The following is a 27977-nucleotide window of genomic DNA, read 5'->3' on the forward strand; positions in this document are numbered from 1 at the left end:
GCACTAACTCGCATCGATGACGATACTGCGGAAGGCGATTTCATCAGCCTGGTTGGACCTGTGCTCAGCTGCACGTTACGGCGGCTATTATGACGAATCGGCATGTCAGCTCTCTTCTCCAGCACGTACACAGCGGAAATTACTATGTATAGCGCTCCCTGTAACTATACAAACACACTGAATAAACCCGAGTGCGTTCTGCTTCACTAAGCTTATGAAGGCACAACGACAAGCCCACGTGGAGCATACCTCTCTGCAATGATCAGAGTTTTTACGCAATGAAAAATAATTTACCCTTGTTGAAAGGAGCACAGGTGTGTTAAAGTTGCCACGTGGGTTGGTGTGTAACAAGCCTGAAAATGACATGCAGCAGCACCGATCCAGACACTGAATCATAGTTCAAAGGGAAGTAACTGCTGGAGAGGAAGGAAACTGTACCGGGACAAGCCGAGGTTTCCGGGTGATATAAAGGCAGATTTGTAGATCTGCCGACGTGTGCGGAGTGGAAATATTCAGCGATCGGAAATATAGACGGAGAATGAAGTTTGTGATATTTGGTTCAACTGGCCCGAGTGGACTGCAGTTGGTGGACGAATGTTTGCAGCAAGGCCACCATGTTACTGCTTTAGTAAGGAACCCCGAGAAGATGACAGTGAAACACGAGAATCTTACGGTAAGTAGCGCGGTGTACAGTAGGGCGGGATCGAATTCCGATGGCTCGTAAAACGAGTCCCTCAGCGGTTGAGGAGTAGGTATTTATGGCGTCAGCTGTGGGTTGATTTAACTGAAAAGTCGATTAAGTTCGTATACATTTTTATGCAAATCAAAAGGAGTTGTTAGCTTCCCATAATTACGTCAACGGTGCACCCCAAAGGCGGCTGATCACGTTCCGGTGTTTGCTTTGTTTTGCCGGAACCGGAAGTGTCACCATCTTGAAAAAGCGTCACATCGCAGCAGGAATGCGGCCCGTCGGTCAAGTGACCGACGTATAGCCAACCTTGATGGACGTTTGCAAGAAGGGATTGGATCTAGCTAGAAGTGACGGGATCTCGTGATAGATTGCGAGGTCTCGAGGAAAGTGATCGGGATTGGGGCGCATACGTGAAGGATAGAAAGGAGGCGGACGTGTGCTGATAGGGGCAGAGATATGTGGTCGGGGTGTTAGGGTGAGTGAGTGAGTGTGGTTTTAGCAATATTCTCCTTTTAGCAATATCACGGCAGGGGACACCAGAAGTGGGCTTGACACATTGTACTCGTGTAGGGAATTGAACCCGGAATAGCAGTGGTTGTCTACTCACATCGACTTGTAGCCTTTTAATGTGATCTGATACATGCGTTGTTGGCGTATGTTTACTAGCATTTAAGGACATATTTGTAAATACTACTGGACGGAGGTTACCTTGTCACTCAGCAGCTTGTGTAGTGAGTGGGGCGGTGGGGTAGCCTAATGGTTAAAGCGTTGGCTCGTCACGCCGAAGACCCGGGTTCGAATCCCCACATGGGCACAATGTGTGAAGCCCATTTCTGGTGTCCCCCGCCGTGATGTTGCTGGAATATTGCTTAAAGCGGCGTAAAACCAAACTCAGTCAGTCAGTGTAGTGAGTGATCTGTAGCAAGGATTTAAGGCACATGTGTACTTTCATCAGGTTGACTTCAGCCAATAGTGGACGTTTCAGGGTCTTGTCAGTACATTTTGCTATGATCCTCTTTGGAGTATGGTTTTAGCAATATTCCAACAATATCACGGCGGTGAACTCCAGAAATGGACTCCGCACATTGTACCCATGTGGGGATTCGAACCCAGGTTTTCGGCGCTCTAACTGCAAGGCTCTCCCATCGTCACAGTTTCGACAGGGATATGAACAATGACCTTTGTTTTTCCACAATTGTAACAAGCTTAAGTGTTGATACAATGCCTGCGACTCGCTGATTGCTTCCTTAGGCATCGTAAGTCTCGATATCCTTGAAAATAAAAAAAACAGTTTCCGTATAGTTTTCTCAAGTCGTCGACCGTGACAGCTATTTTTATGCGCACGCTTTAAAAGAGAAACCGCTTCCTCCGGAACAACAGTCAACGTGTTCGTAATATAGGTCGACGTCAGTGTTCGGAATAGCCCGATGTGAGTATCCGCCATAGCTCGACGTCAGTGTCCGGAATAGACCACCTTGAAAGCCTGAACCAGGTAGATCAATGACTGAGAGCGTTACCTCCAATCACCACTGTCACACATTGTAACTATCACATCTTCTTAAGTCGACTCGACGAGAGTAGAATACTTGAATCCTGACTTCTAATGTTAGCTAATTCTGTTGGGCTTTGATGTTGCTTGGATACTGTTCGTCGTTTCGTTATTAACTGTTCACGTTTTTCAACAGGTAACTAAAGTTGACCTGGCCAAGGAAGATGAACTGGTGCCCCATTTTACCGGAAATGACGCAGTACTATCATGTCTAGGAGCTCAAGCGGGCATCTGGGTGCCCTGCTCGCTGTACACCGACAGCATCAAGACCATAACAGGCGCCATGAGAAAATGCGGAGTCAGCAGATATGTGGGCATGTCGGCATGGGGTACCAAACGTGAGTAGTGCAAGAGTGAGTGAGTTGAGTTTTGGGCCGCTTTGAACTGTATTTCGTTTTATCACGACACCTTATTCAGACTGCTTGTTGTGGGGAAATCAGAGAGAGTGGCAGGTTGGGGGTGAACCTGGAACAGAGGTGGTGCTGAATGCTTGAATCTGGATCCTGGTTCAACAAAGGGAGAGTACATTGTAGTTCTTTACACGACAGGGTCACCGGTGCTAAAAGGTTTCATAGCAACATATGTTATATTTGGGATTACTCTTTCTTATTATTTCTTATTTCTTACTAATTCTAGTACTTTTGACCACTTTCTAAAATGTCATTGTATAATCATCGCTTTCGGCCGTGGGAGCCGTGCCAATTTACACTTATCAGAGGGGTACACAAAGTCCGCAGTCTGGGCTACCAGTTGTCCGGCTTCCATTTTGTGGAAGTCGCGGTGGCTGAGCGGGTTAGGCGGCTGACTTTGTGCGCTGGCGATTAGGTGCCTGACTCTGACGGCATGGGTTCGGATGGGACTCAACCCAAAAAAGTACTAGAATTTGTACTTTGATAAGAAAGTGTAATCCCAAATATAACATACGTTGCATTGACCACTTTCTAAAATGGCATTGTGTAATCATAAGTTTCATAGCAGTTGACAACCGAGCATTTCGCAAGGGACAGGATTTCGTATGCAGTCTCTTACCTCGAACTCCTTAACTGCATTACTTTCCCTTCCGACTAGAACTAACGTTAAGGCTTGATCCTAGAATATCCCATGTCACTGGGGCTCCTTCTTAAATGTAGTTTAAATGTTTCTAGATGATCCTGGTCTCCCCTGGATCATTAGGTGGGTTTTGCGTCCCCTGTTTTTGAGGAACATCTTGCCCAATATGGCGGAGATGGAAGACTATCTCACCAACAGCTGCACCGACATTGACTACACCGTCGTCAGGCCGCCGGGACTCTCAAACGAGGAAGCGTCAGGTATGTGAAAAAATCAGAAATAATAATAATGGTTCGTGCGTGTTTTGGGCGTGGGCGTGGTCTTGGCGTGGGCGTGGTTCATGTTCTTGTGTCACAGCCTGGGGCGCTTTGCCGTTGATTGACCGCACCTTAGTTTGAATCAGGTAAAGGGGGGCAGCCTAACCATGGACAGAGACCTTTTCCTTGGTTTAATGGATAGAGCACCTACATGGCGTTCAGAAGGTCGATGGTACCATCCATTGGCTTGGTCAAACCAAACGATGTTACGGGATTGTACTTAGTGGGGTAATCCAGTATTAATGGTCGGCTCGGAGTCAGAATACTCTGTGTGTGTGTGTGTGGGGAGGAGGGAGTGGGGGCAGATGGTCGGGTCGGGCAATAACGGGACATGTAATGCAATAACAGATAGATAATGTTGAGCATGTCACTGGATGCATATGTACAAAGAGGGTGGAACTTTAAGTCTTTATGTAAGTTTGCTTTGACGTTATGTGGTAGTCACAGTAAGTTCGCTTTAAAGGAATACTGCACTGGCTTGTATATGGTACGTTATACGTTCCCCTTCATCCGTGTTGTTTTCTATCTGTTGAATTGTAATCAACAAATGATCACGTTACCGTGAACTAGTGGTGGTCCGATTAATTGAAATAATCAAAGATTGGTCGCAGTGACTAAACGACCAAGCAATCGATCATGTTTTCTCATAATCGAACACAAACATTTCTGGAACACTTGTTTTCATCAACAATATTTATCACAAGGTTGGTTTTGTCTGTTACATTTCATAAGCACTACAAGCTCGTTCCAAGTCATGATTGAATTTATCTTAAAGACACCAAGAAATTTATGTTCCTAACACACTAGTCATCCTATAAAGATGTGAAATTTTGCCAAAAAAGCTCCAGAGTAACTACATGTTTTTTTCCTTATTTTTTTGTGCATTAACAAATTTCATAAATGACGCTAACCAATTATTTTCGATGATTGATCGGTGGTAATGAACCAATCATCAATTATGAGATTTTAACCAATTCCCAACACTACCATGAACAGCTTAACATGCTCTGTATGTGCACCAACATGTTGCGAACCCTACTATTCATTCAAGACATGTGCTAAGCGAAGAGCCAGTTTTACAGGATATTTCTAGAAAAATAACAGATAGAGCTGATAACAAGGAGAATCTCCTTCATGCCTACAGTACGTGTAATGTTTCTTTAGTAAGCCATTTCAAACCGGAAATTTAAGTTTCTGTCAGATTTTGTGTGAAGCACATTATTATGTGTCTAGCCTGATAATGCTAAAAATGGCGCAAAAAGCAGCGAGTGAGTATGGTTTTACGCCGCTTTTAGCAATATTCCAGCAAAATCACGGCGGGGGACACCCGAAATGGGATTCACACATTGTACCCAAGTGGGGAATCGAACCCGGGCCTTCAGCGTGACGAGCAAACTCTTTAGTCATTAGGCTACCCCACCGCCCCTAAAAACAGCAGGTGTATTCACAGAAAGCCTATGAGGTATTGACAGTGGGTAGAAATATTTTACCTTTTATGTGTTATCTAATTGCAGGTAAGGAGGTGTTGACACATCAAGGTCAGTATGTCCCGGAAGCAACTTCAAGGATTCCCCGCCGTGATGTTGCAAAATTCATGTTGAAGTGTGTCATCAACGGCGAATGGAAAAAGACACACGTGGCCGTCGGCATCAAGTGAGGCCACAGTGAGGCATTTCATCTCCACACTATCCGGATCTGACGTAACACGAACTTACATCAAATGGCATTATGGGAAAACGGAGTCACCAAAACCTGAAGCTGTTATAGTTCAACATGTAGCTTGTAGCACCACAAACACAATGTAACCACTCACTTCCACACGGTTACGTAGTAAATCAACGACACCACATTTTCTAAAATATACCTTAGGGAAAAGGTGCAATGCACCTTACAAGTAACCATTGCTAATATTTTTATTGTATTTTACCATTTGTATTTGGGTTCAAACATATGAACAAAGTGTTTGCTGACGTGTTATTTGTACTGAAAAATGATTATCTTTTATCCTTTTTGGAAGAATATGAGTACATATTGACGCCATACCTCACTAAAAGCAGATCTTTGTTCTGGGTACCGCGAAAACATGATATGTGGTCATCTAATAACAGGGCAAATCAGGACAACCTTGAGTGTACTTCGACCAATGAAATGACTGGAAGGTGACAGCAGCCAATCCGAATACAGCTTTTTTCGAGCTATACGGAAATTTTCAAAATGGCGACTTCCATTCCAGACGAGGCTTTTGACAAAATTCTCGTTTCAAGAATGTCTAATAGGTGTCCTCTAAGCTTTGTGGGCGGTGGGGTAGTTTAATTGTTTTTACATGCATTAAAAGCATTTCAATGACTGAAATACTGCCAATGGGGTGAGAATTTTAACAAACTTTGTCACTTCTACTTTTCGAGACAATCATCGTCTTTTATCTCAGATACAGAGCATAGTAACGTCCTTTTATCACCAGTTCTTGACACTGGCATTTGACATTATTACCTGTATTTGATGCAGGTATCCGTCAAGATGTTTATTAAGGGATGGTCGGTTTTTTATAAAAGTATTTCTTGTGGAATAAATGTTATGAGATAACTCAGACTTACCATGAACATTTGATATGGAGAATATCTCGAACATAGTGGTTCTGGTAATATATATATCAATATGTCAAGTCGTATGCATATAAAAACTCTACACGGTAAAAACGGGATTATTATCGGTGCTATGTGGAACTCTGCTTATTTCGAACTGACTATCTTTCGACGTATACTCGACTTACTCAGTTTGTACGTTAATTGGTACATATTGTGTTTTTATCTCATTAATGGAACATCGGCTCTCGATGACTCACGGAGATCACATGTGTGCAATGCATGAAGCCCATTTCTGGTGTGCCCCACTGTGATATTGCTGGAATACTGCTAAAAGCGCCGTACAACTCACTCACTCACTCACTCACTCACGGAGATCAACTGACGTACATGTAATGTGTGAAAGTGAAATCCCTTTAATCCGGACAATTATTGTCCGGGCTGACGAATCATTGGTAAAACACACGTCTCTGTTAATGTATACGTCCACGGGTTATTACGGGGTTAATCGTCAATAAACAGTAATTCGTGATTGGCAGGGTCTCGAGTGAAAAGGTTCCATTGTTATTACACATGGTGAAGTTTCTACGCAATAATTATACGTCGACTGATCACTCAGACATACAATAAACACAATGACACAATGAGAAAATATATATCTTGATTTATATACAAATGGTTTCGATGGAGGTGTTATTTCCAGATCTACCAAAACCGCTGAAAGTTAATAATGTTGCAGTAACTAGTTAACATATTGCACATAAACAGCTTTAGAATGCACAATGGAGTATGTTTTTATTGTTCAGATGACACTATACTTAACAATTATCTTCTTATAGAAGAACCATATATATCTATATATCTGTCGTCATCAAAACTGGGACGAATGCGTTTACCTGTTTATAGAATAAATATATTCTTCAACATGTGTGTTGTGCTTTACGTGACGCTGGTAACGAGAACCCATGTGGTGGTTTCTACGTGTCAAGTTTACTGGATCGAATTATACAAGGGGGGGCGGTGGGGTAGCCCAGTGGTTGAAGCGATCGCTCGTCACGCCGATAACCCGGGGTTCGATTCCCCATATGGGTACAATGTTTGAAGGCCATTTTCTGGTTTCTCACACCTAGACATTGATCGAATATTGCTGTAATATAAGTGACGTAAAGCCATTGTGACTGGCTGAATATCACTGGGGTTACTCAACCATGTGACATGAGCCTTATGTGTTGCAAAGTGGACGACGTTCCCTCGGCGAGTTGCTTTCCATACGTTTACCACTGGTCATCTGGTGCTCTACATTTGAGTCGTATATTAATCGGGTCAGTATTGGTCCTCAGTAACCCATGGTGACTAACGGGATCGGGTGGTCAGGCTCACTGACTTGGTTGACACATGTCATCGTATCCCAATTGCGTAGAACAATGTTCATGCTGTTGATCACTGGATTGTCTGGTCCAGACTTGATTATTTACAGACTGCCGCCATATAGCTGGAATATTGCTGAGTGCGGCGTAAAACAACAAACAATCAATTAATCAATCAATACGAAATTAGCACAAATATCTAACAACAAGTTAGAGATGAGAAAATGCATTGTGGAATGAAAGATTTCCCTAATTACATTGTACATATTGATATATAATTTAAGGTTTCGACATCTAGAATAGAATAGAATAGAATAGAATAGAATAATACTTTAATGCCTTTTCAGGAATTTGTGTTACATCAGCAGAGCTACTGACACATTAGACAGATACCAAACATATTTACATAAATTCTTTGATTTAGGCATCTTCACATTTGTTTAAGAGAGATATGGTACTTGGAATAAAGGATGTACGGGCTCTCTTAGTTTTCACAATTGGAACTTTGTATCGGCGGCCTGAAGGGAGAAGGTTGTATTCCGAATTTAAGTAGTGAGTACGGTCAGATATGATTTTGACAGCTTGATTCACGATTTGCCGCTCATATATTGATGATAAACATTCAAATTTGACTCCAGCGATTTTACTTGCAGTGTTTACAATTTTGTCTATTTTAGATTTGAGCTGAACTGAGAGAGACCCGTACCAACAATGGTAGGAAAATGTTAAAATACTCTGAATAAATGCTACATAAAAAGATGACATCACAGATGGGTTAACATTAAAAGATCTCAGTTTACGCGTGAGATGAAGACGTTGTTGACACTTTTTGTATAGGGCTTCAGTGTTAGAGTTCCAGTTCAGCTTAGAGTCAATGAAGGTTCCCAGATACTTATACTCCGACACTGTCTCAACACATTCACCGTTGATTATCACTGGAAGCTACCATACCAAAATATTCCGGAAATGGGCATAATCCAATTTACTTTCGTACCAACATTTGGTTTCCAGAGGAAATTTATGTCATTTTTATCCAACATTAAATGAGCTTATCTTTCCCCAATTAATACATGCTGCATATTACGTAAAGCACACAGATGCGACTGCGTGTACCATATGTTATTATACTTATACATTCCTGTGTAAACGCACATGGGCAGGCGGAAGAGCTATTCGGGATCTCTACAGGTTCCACTGCCCTCATGCTGACGCTGGAGCGTGCAGTGAATACGCAATCAACTGTGATTGGACGATATTGAATAAGATTTTAATGGCATTGTTTTTCACTATTACCACAAAAATATTAGAACTGGGGCGGGTTTCAATATTAGTGCTCTATTTTTTCCCACAGTCAGTGATGCTGGATATGTCCTCGTATAGTTTCGTGTAGCCTTTCGCTGCAGAGCAGAGGTTGGGGTGTTCAACAATGAAACAGAAAAAAAGAGCTTGGGAAGCTGGACAGATACTTTGTATAATATGATACCTAACTATTAGGTACGTTGAAAGTTGGTCCGCGTTGTTTGTACCCTTCCTTGTGCCTTATATTAAGGGGCGAAATACAATGTTAGGCCGTATTAAAGGGCAGGTCGTATTCGCATTAAACTGCAGCATGGCATTCGCCAGGACTCTTACAACACTCACCCACAAAGAACCACACACAGATACTAACAGACACATGTACTTGAATTAGCGTTGTTATGTGTAGTGCTTTAACAGCAAGCAGTGTGGCTAAAGTAACAAGAGTGACCTCCCTTACTACATAACACTAAACATATGCCGCTACCATTGAACAGAGAGAGCTTAATGCTCAATGGGCCTCCCGCATTCGCACAACGCCCAGAGAATGCAGCCTGCAGTTCGATCTGCACGACAGCACGTCCGGGGTAGCACCAGCAATGCCTTCACGACTAGTCACGCGCCATGCACACACTATCAAACTTTGCTGTAGTCTTACTAAACCATTGGTCCGGAAATCGTCGAGCTATGACGGCGGAAGGTTATCGATTTTGGGAGCTACGGGTCCCTCTGGACTCGAACTCGTGCGAGAAGCTCTATTACAGGGATACGAGGTCCAAGCGCTCGCCAGGTCCCCAGACAAGATAACCATCACTGACAACAAGCTCACGGTAGGTGGTCAAGGTCAGCCTGACCTTCGGAACTCTCTCAATGTCACAGCAAACAGAAGCGTTAGATCTGTGATTTTGAGTGTAAATTTGATTTTCTGTGAGAAAGGCTAACATAAACATTTCAAGGAAGAATAGATATATATATACACCTTGCCTTAATTTTGACATATTTTCTTTAAAACAGAATGAATTATTTTATTCCAATAACATAAATTTATAATTGTTAAGGACATACTGGAGGGGATGGGGAAAATGCTTGAAATATATGACACGATAAACGAATTCCTGGGGATCAGAAAGGGCCTTGTTCTCTGATACAGCATTTACCCATTGTTTTAATGATGTAAAAGTGATAGATTTCCGTAAAATTAAATTTTAGAGCATATATTCAATGAAGCGTCAATAAAATGGCACAAAAAGGTAGGATACTGATCCTGCCCTACATACGGTCTCCAGGTCAGGATATTCTTATTTTGTTTATTGTTACCCATCTCCAGCCTCCAAGGGACAAGGAAGCGAAAACATAATTCAGATTGATAAAAATTAAAAACCCTTTTTTCTTGAAATGGTTAAAATGAAAACACTTGGCAATAGTCTTTAATGTAACTGATGATGTAGATCGAAACGTTGTGCTTCGGCAGCAAGTTTTTTGCATGTGGACGAGTAACGATCAAGCGGACCTGTTTTTTATTTCGTTGGGTTTTACTGTTTGGGGGTGTTTGTTTGTTGGGGTTTTTGGTGTTGTATTGTTTGTGTGTGTATTTTTTTATAAATGTGAGAGTATATGAGCATTTTTTGTCAGGTCGGGGCATAAATGTCAAAAGTGATTGGAAAAATTGAGATTAGAGAATTTTTATTCATTTCACGTACAGCCCAAGAGTGGTTCCAATGAAACCCAGTATAGTCTAATAAAGAGGCAACTAAATCTGGAGGGTCCAGACTCTTTTTTCAGGCCATCGCTATATACCTGTAATATTATCATATTATAAACAGATGTAAAGCAATAAACACAGAAAAAAAGTCATCGACAGGTCATTTTCTCCTTTTGAATTATCAACAGGGGGAGAAATGTCTTCTAAATAGTCGAATCTGAGAATTTCTCATTTTGACAGGAGGATTTTGATAAGAGTGAGTCAGTCAGATGTTTAGTATTACGCCGCACTCAGCAATATTCCAGCTATATGGCGGCGGTCTGTAAATAATCGTGTCTAACCAGACAATCCAGTGATCAACAGCATGAACATTGATCTACGCAAATGGGATACGATGACATGTGTCAACCAAGTCAGCGAGTCTGACCACCCGATCGCGATAGTCGCCTCTTACGGCAAGCATGGGTTACTGAAGATCAATTCTAACCCGGATCTTCTCGAGTGAAATTGTTATGAAACCTAACAAACATTTTTATGTCCTTGGCATTCGCTTGCTTGCTTTAGAATGTTGAACCATGTTTCAATGCCGAGGGTTATATAATGTGTTATAATGGCAGACATCATAGAAACTGTAAACATAGACAAGACGGACACGTCTTAAAGTTCATACATTGGGCATCGGATTTTCTGCAAAAATGACTATATGTCTGTCAATTCATTTTATGCCTTCTTTCAAAACATTTTAAAAACCTTTCAAATTTTTCAATTCGATTCATTTTACTTCCGGCTCGTTTTTACTAGCTTGTTTTCGACCAAAGCAGATTAGGATTCTGTTTGAGAGCACCAAAACTTTGAAGCCTGCTATCACCAAAGCAGCATTTTCTTGGACCCGCACATTTATTCAACATCAAACAGACTCATCTGGTTTACTGACATTCCGTTCGAAGAGGCTGGCTCCTTTCACTCAGTGGCTACAGAAGAAGTATACATTGCGTCCCAATGGACCCTCAATAATATTCGGGGGTGGTGGTGTAGCCTAGTGGTTAAAGCGTTCGTTCGCCACGCCAAGGTCCCATGTTCGATTTCCCACATTGGTATAATGTGTGAAGCCCTTTTCTGGTGTCCCCCGCCGTGATATTGCTAAAATATTGCTGTAAGCGGCGTAAAACCCAACTCACTCACTCACTCACTCTTAGCGTATAAACTTATGTTTACGTTATGTTGCTTTTCCTCAGTGATTGGTATTCAGTGACATTCAACTCATTCACTCTTAGCGTATAAACTTACGTATACGTTATGTTGCTTTTCCTCAGTGATTGGTATTCAGTGACATTCAACTCACTCACTCTTAGCGTATAAACTTACGTATGCGTTATGTTGTATTTCCTCAGTGATTGGTATTCAGTGACATTCAACTCACTCACTCTTAGCGTATAAACTTACCTATACGTTATGTTGCGTATCCTCGGTGATTGGTATTCAGTGACATTCAACTCACTCACTCTTAGCGTATAAACTTACGTATGCGTTATGTTGTATTTCCTCAGTGACTGGTATTCAGTGACATTCAACTCCCTCACTGTTAGCGTATAAACTCACGTATGCGTTATGTTGTATTTCCTCAGTGATTGGTATTCAGTGACATTCAACTCACTCACTCAATAATATTCGGTGTACGGACAAGAAATATACATTTCCTCTTATTAACGTATTTTTTTTACACATTTCACCTTATTACATTACAGGCGGGTGGTGGGATAGCCTTGTGGTTATATAGCGTTCGTTCGTCACGCCGAAGACCCGGGTTCGATTCCCCACATGGGTACAATGTGTGAAGCCCATATCTGGTGTCTCAAGCCGAGATATTGCTGGAATATTGCTAAAAGCGGCGTAAAGCTAAAAAAACAAACTACATACTTCTAGTTTTGTAGGGCAAAGCAAAACCATGTACAACACATTTATGATAATGGGTTATTTTACATCGATTCATATTTTGTGTTATGTTTTTCCAGGTTGAGAGAGTAAACATCTTCAAAACTGCTGACTTGGCAAAACGCCTGCGTGGTTCCACGGCCGTCTTCTCATGTTTGGGAGCCCGGGCAAGTCTATTCTCCCACCAGCCGTGCACGTTGTACTCACAGTCCATGAAGACTATCGCCGCTGCCATGACGGCTGCAGGGGTACAGCGGTTCGTCTGTGTGGATTCATGGTGCACAAACTGTAAGGACAACTCTCTTTTGACATCATATATATGGTATTGAAGCATCCAAACTTTACTTCCCAAGCTTGGGACCGTGAAAATGAATCACGATGCTTTGCAGAACATTGTGACGTCATCGATTTCCATGACGTCACAGATGACATCACAAATCTCCGATAATGACGTTGGTTAGCGTCTTCTTCTTTACTCAAGACAACCTCTAACTGAAAACTTTATGAAAATATTTTGGATGATATTTTGAATCTCTCCGGGTGTCTTTTGATATCAGATATATCAACCGAGTCGATTACAGTTGAAAACTGCCAGGTTTGTTGACTCGTGTTGTTATTTTCGTTTGAACAAGAGAAACTGGGTGAGATTCTGTTTTCTCCGTTCTCAGCAATATTCCTTTACAAGACATTTACAAGCTTGTAAATGTGAAGTATTTTCCAGTGCATTTCACGTGGTGCAGGTATAGGTGTGGTTCTTGTGTCTCAATGTGCAGGCTACTGTTTTAATCCACCTGTTGCCTTGCCGTCAGCTGGCTATAGAGGGGTTTCAGTACCCATGATGCAGTGCGCGGCCGCCATGTTGGTTGTCAACCTTGCAAGCGCGAAAAGTAAACAAGTGCGATATTCCACCTGATGCCGATATGCCCGTTTCGTGCGCGGTGTTTAAATGTACTAATCGTGCAACCCGAGACAAGAAGAGACTTTTCAGATTCCCAGCTATTATTAGTAATAGCGATGAGAAAACAAGAGATCTCAGTCAGAAACGGCACCGTTTGTGGTTTGCAGCTGTCAATCCGGAGGATCTTTGTCAGTTCTACACTATGATGATGTTGCAGTTTGAACAAACGTGTACTTCAGTATACATTGTACCAAGGACGTATATTGTACAAAGTGTTTGTACAGTCGAGTTTGAAATTCGTTTTTTATGATATCATCCGCTCATTGTAGGGAATTTACTGAAAAGTACATGCATCGTAAATCTCGCTAGTTTTGACACATTACTAAATTACCATTCATTTATAGTTTATGTCTTAATTTAAATGTCAAATTTTACTGGAGAATTGATTTTTGGTTTGTTTTTTAAACCGTATCATTGTGATCACCGGTAGTTTTGTTGTTGTTTGGTCGAAACACCAATTCTCGTTCTGAAACATCGTCGATGAACCGGGAATCGCTGAGAATGTTTTTGAAAATACGCAAAACCCACGTCAAAGTGAACTTTCAGCCATATTGCGGAGTGTTGTATAAAATCATGTCACATGTATGTCGGTTATGTTTCTCCCATAGCATCAATACTATAATTCAAAACCATCTTCCTGAATTCCTCATACAGTTCAAAATATACTGACAAATGGTCTTTGTCACCAATACCTTGAGTCTCAGTGAAATCTAACGAAATATATCAGATGTGGCGCTGGGAAAGGGCCGCTTGTTTGAAATGTAAACAAAGCCAATCTCAGATTTTACACTGTGTATCCGTTCGCCTACTCGTTGCATACACTAGCTCATGCATGGGAAATAGTTTTAGAACATGCATGGGAAATATATCGTGGCAAGAGATAGTTAAATAAAAGTAGGTGTATTCCAATGATTTCCTAGATTCAACACAATATACAATATGTAATATAGTTTCTGAAAGCGTGACACTACGACTAACACAAACTCACGCACAACCATGACGGTACTTCTCCTCATGTCAGACTATTTTCCTTGGTCACAATGAAGATAAAAAGAAAATAACAACCAGCAGATTACTAGAATGTTTCGGACTACTTACATGTCACATTTATGTATATACGTTCCTTGAAACGACAAGTTTTATTCCAAAAATCCCGCGGTGTCGGTGAACACGCCATTTTGAGAAAGTCGCTTCCCGATAGTGATGTCATATGGACGTCAACATTGTTTTACATATTGGGTATTTTCATTGAGTTGAGGTTGTGAATGAAAATACATTTTCAGTTCTAACACTTCTTTCGTATTTTTACAGACTTCTTTTTACGACATTAATGTCAGTATTTATATCTTTTGCTTTGAGACCGGTCTGAATCAAGTGGCACCGATGGGGAACATTCCTGGAGTTGTGCCCCCTTGCCCGCTAGGGGGCACTCAGGTAGTTACGATCCAACAGTAGCTGTTACTCTGATACTCGCATATAGGCCTGACTATCGGCCAAGCCTAAACTTAAATCGACATTAAACCTACTTTTTACTCTGTGATTCATATATTACGAATTACGGAAGCTGGATGTTGCCCCGAGTGAAGACTGTTGTCAAAGCACGAAGAACTAGCGTGTCTGGACAAAACTAATATAAATAGAACGGTACTGCAGTTATTGAAATATTGCCGTTTCTCGGAATTTCTTATTGAGTAGTTGCTTTGTAAATTCGTCAAACCATTTACTCCCCATTATGTCACATTACACAGAGGATTAATGGCGTCGTAATAGTTGTTAGAACATAGGATTAGTGTACACTGAAATTAGCGTTAAACAAATAACGTTAGCAATGACCTGATTACGCGGACAACATAAGCGCTTCAGTTTTCGTTCACCTAAACAACCTATTCCCATAGCCTATATATAACGCTTCGGGATGCAGTGGAAAGAGGAAATGCTATGGCAACGGATCGTTTTCGAGAGGATTTGAATCATAAATCATTGTTATCGAATTAACGACTCGTTGACAGTATGTTCAACAAAATATATTACACCCTTTCCCACGATAAATAAGTACACAACTTCCAGTTTATAGTTTCTACATTCTACACATTTAGGGACCGTTCATAATTAATGGGGTGGCGGTTGGTGACGATTTTTTTGGAGAAGCATGTACAATGTGAATGACCTCCCTACAATTCATGTACAAAGTGACGCCCCCTTTGCATATGTCATATTCAAAATCAATTAAACCCACCCCCCACCCCATAATTTTAAGCATAATCTTTTTTATGTACAAATTTTCTTACCCCCTTAGTACATGTGTACAAAATTGATGACCTCTAGCTTTCCAGAACAAAATAGGTGACCCCCCTTAAATTCATCATCACCTCACACGCCACAAATAAATTATGAACAGCCCCATAGGCCATTATTCAATCCCCAAAATGTACAGTAAATTGGCATATTGCTTGCACAATGTATTTCTAAGTATCATTTGGGACCCCACCCCAATCTGTACCATTTTTAAAGGCTGTCTCTTCTCTACACAAATAACCATTACCTAAATGACAGGTCACATTTTGAAAACACAAGAATAGTATTTGAAATTGTGTTTCAGGTGTTGTCAAATAATGTAATTAAGCATTAGTGAAATGCTGAAATATTACAAACACATTGAACCAATACTGGAGGTCTGAACTACCTGATGCCAGAAGCAAGGGGGTATCGGGTTTATTGTCTTTTAAGGTGGGAGCCTTTTAGATTTGAATACAAATATTTCACATTTGTTATTCCAGCATGTGTGAAGGGTTTGCAAATTACATCAAGGCTCATCACAATTATAATGGGCTAACAGTGTCAGTGAACACAGTGTGCATTTGAAATACTGAAACAAGGAATAATTTAAGTTTTGAATGGTAGTCTAAATGGCACAATTGAGTTTCTACAATACTTAGGATTATTCTCATGTGTCAATTATCATCAGCCAAAAATCAACAAAGTCAGTTGTCATTTCAGTTTGTATTGTTGAACATATAATATTCTGCATGTATGGACATTCATAAATATAGACATACATACAGTAAAAAATGATGGTCTCCTTTGAAGAACCTTGATTAACACTTACATCAGATGCATGTTGATGTTTTCCACACTGACAATCATACTGTCAATATTGCTGTACAGATAGTTTAGGTGACATGCATATGGACCCAAAATGGAAGTACAACAGTGAAGTCTGAATATTTTGACAGTCCTGTTTAAATGAAATTTGCTGCAGCACTAAGCATAATAGTTAGTACTGGAAGCTCTGCATGTTTGTCTCTCTGTGTTGAATACAAGTACTTTCATATGTGGTCTCTGCCCAGTCTGGAGAGAAAATGTTTGGCTCAATATTCTTTCCATCAAAATCATCATGGGTGATTGTTTCCACCCCAACGACCTCACTGATGTTACATTCAACATCAAAAGTATCCACCAGCATTAAGTGGGTCAGTTGATACAGTCCAGGGAAAGAATTGGTCATACAACATCTGTTTCTCTCTTGCCTCAGGGTGTTCATCCTGGAAAATATCAGTGGAGTATTACTATCCCAACTGATACAGGGTAATATTATCTCATGACTGCCAGTTATGACAAAATGTATCATAATCAGATTTAAGTTACTTTTGTGGAGAAAGACATGTCACATAATGAACATATTCATTGGGATAAGTCAAAGGTGGAAAACATTATGCTTAACAAATGTTTCAACTATGGAGAAGATATATATATGCTGACATTTTCTTTCCTTCTCTGAGTGGCATTTAGAAGTTGTTGTGATGAACAACAAGGAGAGTTCTATGGATATACAACTTCTTTAATATAATATGAGCGACATTTCAGTGTAGCTACTAAAACCGTTGTCAAGCAAATAACTCGAGATGTAATATGATGCATTAAAGGGAAAAAGTCAATTGTGTATTAGCATTCTTGGTAAACTTTAATTCAACAATGAAGGGAGCAAAGGTATTATAGTCAAACATAAACAACTTTGCAAACATGTATATAATGATGCTAACTTGCTTTTTAAAAGCAAGAAGTAAATCAAAGGTTCACCTGAAAAGTTACTTGTGAAATGCCAATTACCTTAAAACACTAAAAATAATATATTAGGGTCTGTTCCAATTTACTTGCCTACTCTGCCTGTCATCAGGAGATATAAGCATATGTGAAAATATCCAATACATTAGAATTTTAGGTAGATTACTCAATGTAACTCAGTGTCAAACTGACAACTGTAATTAAGATGCATGACCAGGTGCTGTCATATTGTTGTGCTGTATGAGAGAAGACAAGCAGGTAAAATCAACAGGCCATATCAAGTGATATTTGCTTTGCTAAGTTATAATTGAAATATAGTTGAAAATAGATTCAATAGATTAGCCTGAAATTAGAATCCAATAGCTGTGTTCAAGAACGGTGGAAAATTTTGACACAGTGTTAACAATGAATAAAGCCTAACTACAGAAACTTTTATAGCTGATCTTCACTGGGTGCCGATTTCAGAAGATAACATCAGTGGCATTCTACAGATGGTGACGCCTTGTGCTGCACCTTTTGTAATGCAAAAAGATTGTAAACTGTAAGTTTTGATGATTACTACAGTGAGAGGCCCCTAATGTTTCGCATGAAAAGTTGTCTACAGCGTGTGTACCTCTTGAAGCAACGCATTCGTTTTCCCTGAATCGATTCAAAACCCCGGTTGGCATGCACGTTAACTAAATTTGGCAAGGGGAATAACAATAACAAACGTTTGAAAGATACAAAATACGTGGTACTTACCATAATTAGTTACAGTAATGAAATATCTCTGTCAGAAGTGGAACACTGTGAGTGTGAGACCAGCGAGAGCTGACCTCGTCATGCTTTGGTTTCATTCGTCTCTACTTCGAATGATAGTCAACCACCATTTGAGCAATTTTTGACCTCTCGGACACGTCGAACCTCTATTGCAGCATCCCGAGGCACGCCAGCATGTCTCAGGCGTCGTGATTACTGCGCGTTTGAAATCGACCGTGCAACAAACTATGAACGCCGTCATTATACCGGAAGTACACTTAGGACCGTAGTGATTGGCGCCATCTATTGGCGGAGCGGTAAAGGGAGATAAATGAGGAATGTTCCCCATTACGTCATAATCAAAGGACGGTAACTCTGGCCTGTTTAGCTCGGCAAACAGAGGCCTCATAACGGCATAACATTTCAGCACTTACAGTGCGGGTTATACTTTCATTGTAAGAAAAAATACGTGCATATTTTCAAATATTGATATTAACAAATTTTAAAATTCCATTTTGTTTCTCATAAGAATAAATGTGATTTTTTTTTCGTGTACACTTTCCATTTAGGAACGACATGAATCAATATTGTTACCAGTGTGTTTCCGTGCTATGGACATGATACAGAGGGGAAACAAGCTCCCACAAAGCTCGCATAATGTGTTCATATTACTGATATGCACGATCAGAAACTCCCTCGACGAATAAGTTCTAATTATTAACCTCGTCTAACTAATTAACGATTGATGATAAACCCTTAGCGGCCATACCAAGGTACTATTGTTTGTGATGTGCATATTTTATCCCGATTGAAATTCCCCAAGAAGTAACGGTATTACAATAAATTAAAATTGTATAACTGTCATATATAACGCACAGCAATGTATACAATTACATAGTACCACATTACATGCCATATACAGGATAATATAATAACTAGCATGTGTTAGTGACCGCGACCATTTGACCACTGACGTAGGTGTTGTGAAGGATATTCACCAACTGACCGACCCGTGAAGATCCGGGTTAGAATAATGATCTACAGTAACCCATGCTTGTCGTAAGAGGCGACTAACGGGATCGGGTGGTCAGGCTCGCTGACTTGGTTGACGCATGTCATCGGTTCCTAATTGCGCAGATCGGTGCTCATACTGTTGATCACTGGATTGTCTAGTCCAGACTCGATTATTTACAGACCGCCGCCATATAGCTGGAATATTGCTGAGTGCGGCGTAAAACTAAACTCACTCACTCACTCACCAACTGATCTGTACCTCTCAGCCATGTGTGTGAGCTATAATGCTGTCCTGCATCTGGCGTTGCGTGGCACTCTATAATTAGATTCTGTGTATATGCATTAAATAATAAACCTAAAACAATCTGTATTCTAGGATGGGCGTGAGGCAACAATCTTCACATGAAACAGACATACACATTTTTAGTTTGCTAGTATTTTTATCTATTTTTGTTCTTGTTCTAGCATATGTGTTCTATTTTTTATTTTCTGTGTGTCTGTTTGTTTGTGTGCGTGCGTACGTGCGTGCGTCTATCTGCGCTTCCGTCCGGTTTAATTCGTTTCCTGAACACCCGATTCTATTCTTTGTAACGGGTTTTTGGAGAATTGTAATTACACCTTAAGGTGTGTCGCTCACTACACATGTCCTGTCGACATGCGTTCAAGTACACTTCACTCCCGGAGTGTAAACATCACATTTCCTTTACTATTTAAAGTGTTGCTTAACAGATTTTTTAACGGGCAATGCAGAACGTGCAGATGAATGAAACTGTTTCCCAAAGCAATTTGCGTTTGGTAATATTGATACTTTCCTGCAATTTGTTTGATAAATAATGTTTGTTCGTAAAACTGTCGGACAAATGTATGTTGCGTCATATTGTATAGTCCGTTTGGCTCAAAAGCGGACCGATGAATTGCAATCTAACTCGACAACTAATAAACATAAAATACTCAATGAAATGAATCCAGTCCCGGCCGATAAGCCCCGCCCACTTCGTTTTTGACGTTAGGGGGGACAACTACTGACTAATCACAATGGCGTCACCGCCGGCGAAACGTACGTGATTGCGAATGTTGTTGATGAATTCTGTTTGTTGTACTTTGGTATCCGTCGTTTGTGAATGATATTTAAAAAGTTATACGTATTTTATTTTCAATATATTTCAGTTGACAGGTTGTATAGTTGGCGAGTGAAAATGTAGTTAGATTTACATGCCCGATGAAAAATCGTCTCAGCCAGCTGCTGAGATTGGGAAGCGTATTTTCTACCAAATAATCTATCCGGCTATTCACGTTCATCTAAGATATTAGCAGGGGAAAGGTAACTGAATTATGTTGTTTGTTGCATTTTCTAAAAAATTCCCATCGTAATATTATAAAAACCGTGAACACTACCACATGTGCAAGTTGCAGATCGTTTCGGCATCTATAAAAAGATTGTCAAAACTGCGCGTGCCACCTTTATTTTTTTATCCGTTGTTCAAATTTAGTTAAATTAGAAGTTTGTGAAAACATTGGTTTCTACCTTTCAAGGAACAACGCAGGAAAACAGTATCTCGTCTACTACTTCTTCCACCTTGTTTGTCTGTAGATATTATCTGGAAAACATTACTGGACCTGTTAACACAGTATGTTTCCATGGATGTATCTTGATATACCCAGAAGCAAATATCCAGCAGCTAATCTGCAGCTATTCTCAGTAAAATTTCTCTCTTCAAAATCTGTACACCATCTTAAAATGACACTGAATATAAGGAAATCCATTTTTTTAATAATCCTTTCCAATTTATTTTTCTATGTGTACTTTGTTGTGGTATCCTAATCTACAAACCTCCACTATAATGGACTTCATGAACTGCCAGAATTCATCTACAGGTATGTCACACCACCATAAACACAAAGAATCCAAGATACAGTCTGCACCTGTACACTGACACATCTTCCATAAATAGGAAACGTGTGATGCAAAATCTTTGAACAGAGGATCCACAGTTATCCGAACAGTTAACTAGCATTGAAATAGAATGTTACACAACATATAAATATACTGCTTTTTCTTCAGATATATTTAACTGCTAACTACTAATGTAAACAAGAGGCAAAGAATATATTCAAAGTTTAAAGCTTTTTGTCAATAAAATTACATATTGACATTATTGCTTCTTAAACATTGATAATCTTATTAGATCTGAGACCATATCCCTTAGGGACATAACACTAATTCTGATCTATTTCCTTTTCTGAGATACTTACTAGTGTCATCAAAATTATATTAAAGTTGCTTAAAAATTTGGTAAAAGTCATAACAAAAGTTAAGGAAAACATACATGAAAATGTCCTGAAGCTTTCACCTCCTGCAATTAAACCAGTATGCAATTTAATATGAATTTAAGCTTATTTTCCAAATAAGCATCAACAAACCTTGAACAATTTGTCCACAACCAACATCTTAATAAACACTATTTTGGCTCAGTCTTCAAATTTTGGTAACCTCCTCAAAAGCTGATGATGTCTAAGAAGTATTACATGAAATCGGGGTTGAATATTATATGTTTCAATATCCATTCCAGTTACATGAACAGTCAACTTAGAATTCTGTAAGTTATTTGGTTCCAAGACTGAATAATGCCTGGGTGTGAACAAAACGTAGCCTTTGGGGTTTTTTCAAATTTTCTGGATGTTGAAATAACTTTCTTATGAGTGATGATACTAGTGATCACTCTCTGAATAATCTTATTAGTAAACATATTATTTAAAGACCAAATATATCTTAAAACAAACTAGCTATCTTAGTACCAAGTGATTGTTCAGCCATGATATGTATATAGTGTTTGTTTGCCTAGTTCTGCCATAATTTCACATTAATCTGATATGTGAGACAATTAAGTAATTATTTAATTGATTCGATTATTACCTATTTTATTACCTTTCCACGTTTCCTGAAGGAGGCAAGATTCTTTAAACATACCTTGCTATCATTTCCAGTGAATTATAATTAAAATGACAGAACTATGTTATTACTCCTAAAATATACCAATGTACCCCCCCCACCCTACATGTAAAAAAAGTATGCTGTAACAAAAATCAAAACAAATAATATTCTCATAGTTAGGAAATAAACTTATATTTCACTCCGTCCGATATTCCAGAAAGTCCCTATTCTTCTCACATAGTTTTCGTCTCCGATCCACATGGAGTAAGCTAAATCAATTCAAGGTCCCATCTCTTTATAGAAATTCTGAAATATTTAAGACATGGTTTTATAGACACTCATTTGAATTAATTTTGATGTTTGGATATTGCGTGATAGGCAACTGCTGACACTGACAACATTTCCGTTTGGATAAAAAATATTACTCCTCGAATATTTTGCACTATCAACAGATACTGCACTGGTCATAGGCCTTCAGATTGTGCTTTTGAAACTTTAAAACATCCTAAAATGTGTGACAAATTTAAGAATATCTAATCGCGAATGCAACCATATCCACCACATTGTTCTTTAATGTAACAAGTTTTGCTATTTCAGTCGACCCTAACCGAAATCAGCTTGCTGTCAGATTTGTTTACATTGTGTCGCGGCTTTCTCGCCTGTCTCATTTCAGGTTTATGGTGTACCAACTCAATGCCTAGTAGTGACCTAAAACGTAAAGCAAAAACAATTTTGTAGTTACAAGAATTGTCCGTGTTTATAACACTTGCAAAATCCTAAACTGCTATTTGTTGTCATCTATTGGTAATGCTTTTGCACATGTGCGAAAGTGTGTAAATTCGTGTAAATTCTCACCTTCGAGCAGACGTAGGTTTCGTGAACGACGTAGCCGACATTTAACTGCTCGTTAGGCCTATCGCATTCCTTGATCCGCCTCAATTTTTTTCTCTTGATCGTAATGGTTTTGGTAAAGGTACACATCAAATCACAGCAATATGTAATAGATATAGCGAGTGTAAATGGCATAATTCAAAGCACATCGCTTCGAAGGCGTCGTTTGACCCCGGAAATAAGTCTGACAAATCCACACAGCGCGCCCGGCCTGCTGATTGGCCAAAATTGACACATGCGCCAGTTTTGATTGACAGACTGGATCGGTCTATTGGACTATACACACTCAAAAGGGCGGTGGGTAGGCAAGAGGCTGACGCGTTCGTTCGTTTCGCCGAAGATTCGCGTTGGATTCTACCAAATGTGAAACTCATTTTTCCCGCTGTTATTGCTGGAATATTACTGAAATTTGGCGTAAATCAATATTCAGTCACACTGACTGTTTGCGCACCGTTCCGTGTGTTCTGGAAACCTATAGGTTTTTAACAAAATAGTTCGGCTCCTTTTTGGAAGTATATTTGTGTGTCGGGGTCGGACTTTATGAAATCTGTACTGTTATCTTCCAGACACACCAGGCAGCCCTAAGGTGATAGAATGGTTTTCCAGGCCGCTCTTCCTCAGGGGAGCGTCCTGTCCGATTTATGGCTGCCATGGAAGACTACGCGCGACAGCACTGCAACAACATCAACTACACCTTTGTTAGAGCTCCGGGTCTTTCTAGTGGACCGTCCACAGGTAACTATAACAACGTCAGAGTACTGAAGGGGCGGTGGGGTAGCCTAATGGTTAAAGCGTTGGCTCGTCACGCCGAAGACCCGGGTTCGAATCCCCACATGGGCACAATGTGTGAAGCCCATTTCTGGTGTCCCCCGCCGTGATGTTGCTTGAATATTGCTAAAAGCAGCGTAAAACCAAACTCACTCACTCACTCACTCACTCACTCTTAGCGTATAAACTTACGTATACGTTATGTTGCTTTTCCTCAGTGATTGGTATTCAGTGACATTCAACTCATTCACTCTTAGCGTCAGATTACTGAATGTTGAACATTCGATCACCATTTTACAGCCTTTCTCATCACAAACTTGAGACATAAAAGACAGCTTGGGCTATATTAACGTTCTGCCCCGGTTCTCCTAAATGGGTACATAGTCTATATCAAAGTCTTTGAAAAACATTATTTTCCCTTCTGCACAGCCCTTTCTGTCATTCGAAAGCTCTAAATGAAGCAAGTCTACATTCCCTGAGGTTGAATTTCCTCACATCTGACTGGTGCTCCTTTTCAATTTTAATTTATTTGTTTTAATCAAAATTATATACAAATGTATTTCAGAGACTAAAAGTTAGTCTAGGTACTTACCTACTTGCGCCTGGTGGTTAAACGAAAATGTTTCACGCCTTGTTGAGCATCATTTTGTTTCCTCACATAAAGAGCGTTGTCAGATTTGGAGCGGACATGGCCGATACAATAAGTATCAATCATAGGGAACGATTAAACCGTTTTATTAACGGGTTCCATTGGAGAGTAGTGCTTCAAGGGTTGTCTCCCTTCCTACACTATTGCCAAGCCTCTTCCCACTGTCGTCTTCGTTACCCTCCCGATGACATCGCTGCCACCTGTATGAGGTGAGGTGAGGTGAAAGTGGGTTTTACGTCGTGCTTGAGAATATTTCGCTCATATGACGACGTACATGCGTGTGTATGTGTATGTGCGGCTGCTTGTACTAGCCATAAATGAAGCTGGTTTTATAGTGCTAGCCCACTGAGATACCATGCCGCAGTGAAGCATGAATACCCCACTCAGACACATTATACTGACTCCGAGCCGACCAGTCCTTGTTGTACCCATTAATGCCGAGCGCCAGGCAGGGACCAACAAGTACCATATTTTAATGTCTTTTGGTATGACGCGGTCGGGGATCGAACCCGCGACCTTCCGCTCTCCGGGCGGACGCTCTAACCACTACGCCACGGAGGCCGTGCCACCTGTTTGAACTGCACCGTACCAATTACTTGATGGTTTAGCTTAAATAATACTTCAAGATGATATAGAAACTACTCAAAATGTCTAGGGAAAGACACGTGTTTGTAAACATATTACAGTTATAGTCTATAGTTGAACTCCATGCATTGCTATAGGACGAACAGTATAGTTGGGAGCTGTGACAGGTTCTACACTTTCTTCATTCTGAATTGACCTCGCAAAAGGTGTCCTTGCAGTTCACATAATCTGAAAATTGAGACTGGTCGCTACCACAACACACCAAGGCAAGAAAACCGGTATTTAATTTGAAACTAATTACCTAGAAGTTGAATATAAGAATTATTAGAATGTGAAACTAGAGTGAGTGAGTGAGTTTAGTTTTACGCCGCTTTTAGCAGTATTCCAGCAATATCACGGCGGTGAAACTAGATAGTGAGAGAGAAGGGTGTGTGTACGTGTGTGTGTGCGTGCGTGTATGGGTGCGTGCGTGCGTGCATATGTGTGTCTGAAATACCAGTTTCACATAGATTCCCCACACAGAAGGTGGACTCTGAGCTGATCAGTCCTTGTTTTAACTTTTAATTCGGAGATCATGATAGTTGTCACCCACGATCACCACTTTTTTATCTCATTCAGCCGACTCGTTGTGATCTGACAGAAAGATAAACCAAACTCACTCACTCACTCACTCACTCACTCATATGGTTGAAGTCTGAAAACGGCAGCAGTCCATGCAGACTTTATCGCAACAACTAAAACAACGTTAACGTCATGAAACTTATCCCCACACCACAACGTTAACGTTATGAAACTTATCACCACACCACAACGTTATGAAACTTATGACTACACCACAACGTTAATGTTATGAAACTTATCACCACACCACAACGTTATCACCACTTATCCGCACACGTTAACGTTATGAAACTTATCACTACACCACAACGTTAACGTTATGAAACTTATCACTACACCACAACGTTATGAAACTTATCACCACTACACAACGTTATGAAACTTATCACTACATCATAACATTAACGTTATGAAACTTATCACCACACCACAACGTTATGAAACTTATCACTACACCACAACGTTAACGTCATGAAACTTATCACCACACCACAACGTTATGAAACTTATCACTACACCACAACGTTATGCAACTTATCACTACACCACAACGTTATGAAACTTATCACTACACCACAACGTTATAAACCTTATCACCACACCACAACGTTATGAAACTTATGACCACACCACAACGTTATGAAACTTATCACTACACCACAACGTTAACGTTATGAAACTTATCACTACACCACAACGTTATGAAACTTATCACCACACCACAACGTTATGAAACTTATCACCACACCACAACGTTATGAAACTTATCACTACACCACAACGTTAACGTTATGAAACTTATCACTACACCACAACGTTATGAAACTTATCACACCACCACAACGTTATGAAACTTATCCCCACACCACAACGTTATGAAACTTATCCTTATACCACAACGTTAACGTAATGATACTGATCACACCACCACAACGTTATGAAACTTATCCCATCACCACAACGTTATGAAACTTATCACCATACCACAACGTTGTGAAACTTATCACCACACCACAACGTTATGAAACTTATCACTACACCACAACGTTATGAAACCTATCACTACACCACAACGTTAACGTTATGAAACTTATCATCACACCACAACGTTATGAAACTTATCACTACACCACAACGTTAATGTTATGAAACTTATCACTACACCACAACGTTAACGTTATGAAACTTATCATCACACCACAACGTTATGAAACTTATCATCACACCACAACGTTATGAAACGTATCACTACACCACAACGTTATGAAACTTATCACTACACCACAACGTTAACGTTATGAAACTTATCACACCACAACGTTAACGTTATGAAACTTATCACCACACCACACCGTTATGAAACTTATCACTACACCACAACGTTAACGTTGTGAAAATTATCACACCACAACGTTATGAATCATATCACCACACCTCAACGATATGAACCATATCACCACACCTCAACGATATGAATCATATCACCACACCACAAAGTTGAAACTAATAACCATACCCTGTATTTTCAGGTAAACGGGTCAAGGCCACGGAGGGACAGTATGTCAAGGGCGTTTCGCTAAGTATGCCGAGGAGGGACGTCGTCAAGTTCATGTTGTCCACGTTGAATACTCAGGAATGGGACAGAAAGTGTGTTGCTATTGGCATTTAACTGCCAAAATGTATCCCTACACAGTGAAACTCCGTCAATCAGATTACTTTACCAAGTGATGACTTTACCGTACCTCTACAAAGGTTATGAATTCATTGCCTTTTTGAAAGGCTATTTTTGACCTATACTGTTTGAATATCCGGATAAGCGACCTTTCAATTTACTGACCCATTCCAAACGTCCTTTACAGTACCGAGATACGCAGTCTTTTGTAGACATTTTATTTCGACCGATCTACATGTGTTGTTTCAACTAGTGCTGAACTGGCTTTAACGGTTTGAAATCGTGTCATAATTGACTGGGGAATTCAGACTCGTGGGTTGCAGCAAGGTGGTAAATGGCGAAGACTTGCTTAACTTGCCTTCCACACAAACCCACAGGCTGTGAGAAACTAAAATGTGTTCTTTGCGGCGTAAAACCGACCTCACTCAGTTCTACTGGTTCCGATAATTTTGTATTGCATAATGGATCAACATCACCAGAACGAAAAATTCAAACATTTTCTTCTATGTCACATGGATTGTTTGCCGGGTATTTGTTTTAATGCCAGGCATGTCGGGATCGGCAAGTGTTCATAGTGCAGGTATACCGAGGTCGTTAAATT

General features: G+C 40.1%; 2 protein-coding genes across 3 annotated transcripts; both read left to right on the plus strand.

The window, feature by feature from the left end:
* The first annotated feature begins 217 nt into the window (after positions 1-217).
* Positions 218-9830, plus strand: LOC124291887 (flavin reductase (NADPH)-like). Of its 2 annotated transcripts, XR_006902308.1 has the most exons (5): positions 218-673; positions 2377-2578; positions 3386-3550; positions 5122-6264; positions 9818-9830. XR_006902308.1 is itself a non-coding variant. In XM_046728950.1 (4 exons), exons 1-4 carry the CDS (start codon positions 539-541, stop codon positions 5262-5264), a joined length of 645 nt encoding a protein of 214 aa, XP_046584906.1. In that variant the 5' UTR covers positions 218-538; the 3' UTR covers positions 5265-7113. The 2 variants fall into 2 exon arrangements, 1 of the variants encoding a protein (XP_046584906.1); XM_046728950.1 differs by lacking the exon at positions 9818-9830 and having other exon boundaries at positions 5122-7113.
* Positions 9340-27975, plus strand: LOC124291888. The gene is made up of 4 exons (XM_046728951.1): positions 9340-9682; positions 12567-12774; positions 23648-23816; positions 27234-27975. The coding sequence occupies exons 1-3, from the start codon at positions 9452-9454 to the stop codon at positions 23782-23784; spliced, it is 576 nt and encodes a 191-aa protein (XP_046584907.1). The 5' UTR covers positions 9340-9451; the 3' UTR covers positions 23785-23816; positions 27234-27975.
* Positions 27976-27977: the final 2 nt, after the last annotated feature.

This window comes from Haliotis rubra, unplaced genomic scaffold (assembly GCF_003918875.1).
Source record: "Haliotis rubra isolate DU_JTF1 unplaced genomic scaffold, ASM391887v1 Scf500, whole genome shotgun sequence".
NCBI lineage: Eukaryota > Metazoa > Mollusca > Gastropoda > Lepetellida > Haliotidae > Haliotis > Haliotis rubra.

Bases quoted from the DNA above. Each gene is read 5' to 3' on its own strand.
- LOC124291888 (XM_046728951.1), top strand. From the start codon at position 9,452: ATGCCTTCACGACTAGTCACGCGCCATGCACACACTATCAAACTTTGC. The intron at 9,683-12,566 runs GTAGGTGGTCAA...ATGTTTTTCCAG, and splicing joins TCACTGACAACAAGCTCACG to GTTGAGAGAGTAAACATCTT. The intron at 12,775-23,647 runs GTAAGGACAACT...GTTATCTTCCAG, and splicing joins GGATTCATGGTGCACAAACT to ACACACCAGGCAGCCCTAAG.
- LOC124291887 (XM_046728950.1), top strand. From the start codon at position 539: ATGAAGTTTGTGATATTTGGTTCAACTGGCCCGAGTGGACTGCAGTTG. The intron at 2,579-3,385 runs GTGAGTAGTGCA...AAATGTTTCTAG, and splicing joins GTCGGCATGGGGTACCAAAC to ATGATCCTGGTCTCCCCTGG. The intron at 3,551-5,121 runs GTATGTGAAAAA...ATCTAATTGCAG, and splicing joins CTCAAACGAGGAAGCGTCAG to GTAAGGAGGTGTTGACACAT.